Source organism: Salvia hispanica, chromosome 6 (genome assembly GCF_029641045.1).
Source record: "Salvia hispanica isolate PSC_SH4W2 chromosome 6, Shi_PSC_v1, whole genome shotgun sequence".
Classification (NCBI taxonomy): domain Eukaryota; kingdom Viridiplantae; phylum Streptophyta; class Magnoliopsida; order Lamiales; family Lamiaceae; genus Salvia; species Salvia hispanica.
The window spans coordinates 25,900,104-25,906,476 of NC_142697.1; the positions used below are offsets into that span (position 1 = coordinate 25,900,104).

General features: G+C 39.1%; 1 protein-coding gene across 1 annotated transcript; it reads right to left on the reverse strand.

Annotated features, from left to right (window-relative positions):
• Positions 1–5,228: 5,228 nt before the first annotated feature.
• LOC125206445 (transcription factor bHLH168-like) lies at positions 5,229–6,142 on the reverse strand. The gene is made up of 3 exons (XM_048105699.2): positions 5,975–6,142; positions 5,478–5,804; positions 5,229–5,389 (listed from the first exon to the last, which is right to left on the reverse strand). Exons 1-3 carry the CDS (start codon positions 6,107–6,109, stop codon positions 5,312–5,314), a joined length of 540 nt encoding a protein of 179 aa, XP_047961656.2. The 5' UTR covers positions 6,110–6,142; the 3' UTR covers positions 5,229–5,311.
• Positions 6,143–6,373: the final 231 nt, after the last annotated feature.

Sequence of the window (6,373 nt, forward strand, 5' to 3'; positions counted from 1 at the left end):
GCTTCCTTCAAAGAGCCTAAGAAGCTTTCTTGACCATGCTAAGCTGGGATCAGAGGATTCGCATGCAGATTCTACTCAGCAAAAAGGAAATACTCATCTTTGGCAAGCATGTGATCATGTGAGAGAGTTGCAACAACATTGGGATATAAAACAGGAAAAGAAACCTGAATCCAGAGGCTGTACACTAGATATCCTTAGGGGAATGTCAGATGCTTCGACAGGTCATCATAAGCCTTCATTAAATACGGGATCTGAAAACAAATTGCAATTGTCAATGATTACTTCTTCAAGCTTCTGAAAACCATACCTTTGTTGCCGTGGCGTCGTCATGATATTTTGTTTTTCTCTAACGAGCTTGGTTCTTCCTCTCAGTGCTTCATCAATGACACACAGTACCCTCGATCTGCTCATAAGACCTCCAACATTCATCATCCAACCAATATCCAGAAACATGGAAATCATGGTTGTCCTTTAAATTCAACCTAAAAGGTTGCAGGTGAATATGAATATAAATATTGTTTTTTCGTTTAGTGGGTCATTGACATAAAATTCTAAGGCCATCCGCAACGCTATCTCTTATCCGTCTCTTAACCGTCTCATCTCTTAACTATTCATGGGCCCCACTGTACTTTTCAGCTCATCTCTTAACTAAGAGACAGCACCTGCAACCCTCCATCTCTTAACCATCTCTTAACTATTCATTCAATTTCATTTTTTATTTTTAATTCCAACAAATTCAATTAATAAAAACACACTTCATTAAAATAAAATAAATATTACAACTTAAAAGCCTAAAAAATAGAAAAAAATACATAATTTAAAATCCTAAAAAATAAAAAAAGTACATAATTTAAAATCCTAAAAAATAAAAAAACTACTCTGCCGGCGAATCATCATCCCCCGAAGTCGGCGGTACAACTATACCAAGTTGAGCTCTCATATACTCAATTCCGGCCATATGGGCTGCAACTTGGCCATGATTCATTTTTGAGAGGTCCGCCATCGTGGCGACTAGGTACATGGACATTAGTGTGTGCGAGCCCGTGCCCGTGCCGGAGCCCGAGCCCTCGCCCGCCTGGCTTGGTCCGCCGCGGCCCATCCCTCTCGCTCTCGCTCTCCCCCTGGCTCTAGCCGCCTTCGCCGCCTTGGTCCCTTGCGGCCGACGTCGTGCACCGGAAGAAGACCCCCCTACATCATCGGTTGGCGTGCCCTCACGTGAGGTGTTGCCTTCGCCGCCATCACTAGACGAGTAGTGGCCACGCGCCGTGCGCTTCGTGCGTTTCGATCCCGAGCCCGACTCGACACCGCCAGCCCACCTGTCAAGGTGGTGGACTTGCGACCAAACATCGACAAGCTTGAAATCTTTGCCGACGTCGTCTTTGAAGACCCGCAACGCCGCTCTCAGAATGTCGGCTCCACTGGCTCCGCTCTGATAATTCGCCTCTTCTCCCCTGTATATCGCGCAAAAAATTTTGACATCTTTGTCGCTTCGCTCCCAATGACTGCGGAGCATCTTCACGTTGCGGGGAACGGTATTCGTCGGCCTTCGTGCGTTGTAAACTTCGGTGACTTTTAGCCAAAAACACTTGTGGGTTTGTTGATTCCCGACGATAGGATCGTACGAGACGCTGATCCAAGCGTCGTACAGAGCCAACGTCTCGGCTTGGCTGTATGCATGACGGCTGCCGTCTCCACCAGCCGCTGCCTCCTCTTCCTCCTCGGCATTGACGCCGAGACTGAGGTTGATCCTGCCGGAGCCGGAGCCGGAGCCTCCACCAATTGGCCAGTCGGGCAAACTGCGTTCCGGCGCCAAAAAATTCTCCGGAATTTGAGATAATCCCGGTGATTGCCCGTACCTCTGGGGGGGGAGGGACGATAGTATGCATCCACATCAAAATGTGGTGTTTGGTACGCCGGCGGGGTGGTCGAGCCTTGGGTGCCCGGCGACGAACCGGGAGTACCCAAACAGTTGTACATGCTCGCCCAATCGTCGAACGAGTTCAAGTCGAACCCGCCGGAGTGCCGCCTGCCGGAGCCGCCGCCGCTGGAGTTTCCATCGCCGGATATTTTTTCAACAATTTGAGAGTAGTGTTTGTGTGTAAAATGGAAGAGGAATGAGGAATGAGAGTTGTGTTTGTGTGTAAAATGGTGAATGGAGTATGGAGTATATTTATAGAAGAATAAAAAAAAAAAAATTGAAAATTCGACCGTTTGGTCCCCAACGGTCATTTGACCGTTTGAATTTTGTTTTTTTTATTAAATTCGAATTTTTCGAATTTATAAAAAAAATAATAATTTATTACGTCATAATTACGACGCCCACTCGCGGGCCGGCGAGTGGGCGTCACGCAACGCTCCAGCGCGCGCCACGTGGGCGCGCGCGTCGTCTCGCCAGCTCGAGGCCGGCCTCGCCGTGTCGCGTCGCGCGACGAGATATCTCGTCGCAACGCTGACTCGATGCTGGCTCGTCTCGTCGAGACGAGACCGAGCCAAAATCGAGCCCGCGTTGCGGATGCTCTAAGTCGGCCGACATGTAACTTTACTATGAAATTTTTTTACCACGTGGGTATTACTTTTGTTGAATTGGGTCCATACTTCCTTCCTTCCATCCCAAAAGAATACGTACCCTTTCATTTCTAGTTTGTCCCACAAGAATATGTACTTTTAAATTTTAGAAATTCTTTTCTTTCTAATGAGGTGAGACCCATTCTCTACTAACAATATTTTAATTATTTTTTCTCTCTATCTCTCTCTTACATTACCAATTTGACATTAAAATTCGTGCCAAATCTAAAATACATATTCTTTGAGTACGGATGAAGTATAATTTTAAGGCTTGTCACCTTGGAACAATTTATATATAGTTTGGTAGGTATTACTAATTGGTCTCATATACTCTCTCCGCCCTTAAGTAATTAGACAAAGTTGTTACAATGTGTAATTGATAAAGTAATAAAGGTGGAAAAAAGTTATTGGAAGCAGCAGTACTATTAATCTTGAATCTCCTCGTGTCCAATTTGTTCAACACATGCCAAATTCCCGACAGTCATTCTTTACGCTTTTAGTTGTGCATCTTAATCTTATGTGGTCCCGTTTGGTTCTTTTGTGTTGACATTTTGTCAAATTCGGCTGTCATTTCTTCTCATTTAACAACTTTTGAGTCGACATGCTGCCTTCCATTTCATTCATATATATATATTCATATAGCTATCTAAATTTAATTGGTTAAATTAGCAGTCATTATTTTGAAATTTTAAAATAAAATTATTTTTATTTCGTTACCGATGAAATCTTGTGTGCTTACGTGCACAAACTGTAACGAGTTAACGCTCACATGTATTAATATAGATGATTTGATTGATTCTGTGCTATAGACGGAGGATATCATATTTGATTATTTTATGAAGTGAAAATAAAAAAAAATTAAAATCATATTCATCTTCTATCTCCATAATCCTACACATTTAACCAATCTATATTTGTATGCAAGAAACGATAGAGTGTGATTAAAAGGTGATAATTTGCTATTAATTTGCTTCAAAGAAATCGAGGGCCAGTGGCGGATCCAAGGAGAGGTAGGAGGGGGTGACCACCCCTCCCCGGCGACCCGCTACCATGGACCCGAATGTAAAATTTTCATAGACACCCCCTCCCCAAATCGGGGTGGATCTCCTACTCCAATAGCTTCCGATATTGCCGCTTCCTACTCCGTTAGCTTCCGATAAATTTTATTTCGCCCCTTCCATTTTGGGATCCTTGATCAGCAACTGGCACTAGTACTTAAGACTTGTAGTTGAGGGTGAGAAGGGGAAACAGATACTAAAGATACAATTAAGTCCTAAACATTAAGGTTGATTAATTTGTAATGATCTAACAATAAAAAAAATTATTTCAATGAAACATATCGTTTTGAGCATTACTAAAACTATATTACTTTGTCGCTTGATATTTTGAAAACCTAGGAAGTTTCGACTCCCACATCACTATAGATTTCACTAAAAATTGCATATATAGGTAGGACAATTGAAAAAAAAGTACTACTACTGTAATTTAGTTTTCTTTTAAAATTTTATGGGACTGGCGAAAACTTGATCAAATTTCTTAATTTAATATTTTCCCCTATATACAAATATATTAATTTATATATTTATTGTTACAATACTGTGTTATTTGGTCGATGGCTTAACTTTTTCACTATAGTAAATAAGATTATTTCATGACTAGACAACTGTTGTTGTGCAAACATCACGTATTTGATATTTGGCTCATTGATTGTCCAAGCATAATTATTATCAGAAAATTTGATTTCAACCTCTAATTTCATGTTTGTGCTACAAAAATAACAACATAGATAATGTCAGCATAAAATGATGGGGGTAACTCTTCCTTTCGATGGAATGGTCGACGTAGTTTCCAAAATTTGACTGGACTCAAATATAGCACTTGCTTAATTAATTGCTTTTGAATCCGGAGTATCTTTATTTGTTGGTTGATTTTATGTACTTCTTCGTTAATTTTATTTACTTAATCATTCGTGTTATATACTCCCTCTGTCCCATTAGAAATGCAACGTTTTTCTTTTTGGGTTGTCCCACTAAAAATGAAACGTTTCTTAAAATGGAAACACCACTCTCTCTACTTTTCCCACTCTCTTACTTTACTCTCTCTTCATTAACTCACAAAACAACATTGGCATAAAATCCTATGCCAGAAACCAAATGTTTCATATTTATTGGGACGGAGGGAATATATTTGAACAAGTAGGGTTTGTAAAAAAGGGGATGGAATCACTTAAAATATTTGTCAAAACGTGTAAATTTGCCCAGTATTTGTATGTGTGTGGGAATATAAATTCAGGAAGTTCTGTTGGATGGAGAGAGTATTTTTCAGGTAATTAAATAATGATACATAAAACATATGTAATGACCCTTTGTAAAAATAAATTCGACCATAATTCTAGGAAAAATGTAAAAAGAACATTGAAATATTTTCATGGGATATATATGATCATATGATTTTAACGAAATCATATGAAAATGAAATATTTTAATAGCTAATATTTATTGTTCATGATTGCAAATTCACCGGTTTCATTGCCTAATGGGTGAAATCACATGAATTTACTAAGTCCACACAACACGAGAGATGTATAAGAAATATTTAGAATAATATCACCATAAAAAATTAAATAATGTAAACAAATTTGCAATGGTCTCACCCTAGAAATGAGAGTCTGATATCCTTAACACTTAAACCCTAGAAAATTATAATTGCACAAATAATGGTCTCAATTTCCTTCAAAAAAGAAATTTTACAGGTTTGAAGAAATGATCTCATGTATCCTATCACTTATTCTTGAAATGTCCACTCCAACCCTACAAATTTTAGCCTGCCATAAACATTGTAATACATGAATTACATACTCATAAAATATCACATGAGTTATATAAATGAAGCTCGATTTAATGATCGATCACCTGAGCATGGAGAGTGTGGATGATGCTGTCGCCAACACGAGAGACGTTGATGGTGAGAACTTGAGCCGCTTCCTGTTCGATTATGCTAATCACTTGACTTAGCAAGAAAATCTTGTTGAGGCCACTGATCAACACCACCTCCACACCATAACCTAACTCCCTCACTGTCAGAATTGGAGGCTTTGATGAAGTTCTAGCCACGTAGTTTGTCTTCGCGCCATGATTTATGAGTTGTGCCTTTCTTCTAATCAATGCTTCTATCCTCTCTGTCAAGATCTTAATGTAAGCAGCTGCTTCATCTATCTGATCTTGTCGTGACAAGAATTCCTACACATATGTATATACTATGTTTTAAGAAATTCTACATCCAAAACCCTAACTAGTATTGAAATTCAATTTATTTAAATTGCATTCTAAACATATCTAAATTTATATGAACATTACTATTCATGAACTCTTGAAGCATTTTATGGAACATGAAGGCGTATAATACATACCTTGGGTTGGCTGAAATGGCGATCGGGAATGATGGAAACGAGCTTGAAACTAAGAGCTTTCATTCTAATCCTTCGATTTTTTTCAATGGTTTTTCTCTCTAGTTTGTTCTTGGAATCCGGCTCGCATCGCTTCATTGCAAACCCTAGATCGAAGAAAAATAAATAAAAATAATCAAAGAAGAAATTATTTAGCTGGTTATGAATATGAGCTCTATGTTCATAGACAGTATATATATACAGAGAGAGTGAGTGGAGCCCTTTAAAAGCATAAGATCATAACATATTTTTTCAAAGATAGGTAGGGTCAAGGTTGGAATAAATAATACGTCTCTTCGATTGTATATTTCGTTGAGAATATAGGTAGGAAGGAACTTGGAATTTGCAAATTAAGCTATTGTC

What these genes read in the sequence shown, in the direction of transcription:
- LOC125206445 (XM_048105699.2), bottom strand. Translation starts at nt 6,109, where the DNA reads ATGAAGCGATGCGAGCCGGATTCCAAGAACAAACTAGAGAGAAAAACC. An exon ending in GCCATTTCAGCCAACCCAAG is followed by an intron (nt 5,805 to 5,974) that starts GTATGTATTATA and finishes ACATATGTGTAG; the next exon opens with GAATTCTTGTCACGACAAGA. An exon ending in TCCACACTCTCCATGCTCAG is followed by an intron (nt 5,390 to 5,477) that starts GTGATCGATCAT and finishes TGTTTATGGCAG; the next exon opens with GCTAAAATTTGTAGGGTTGG.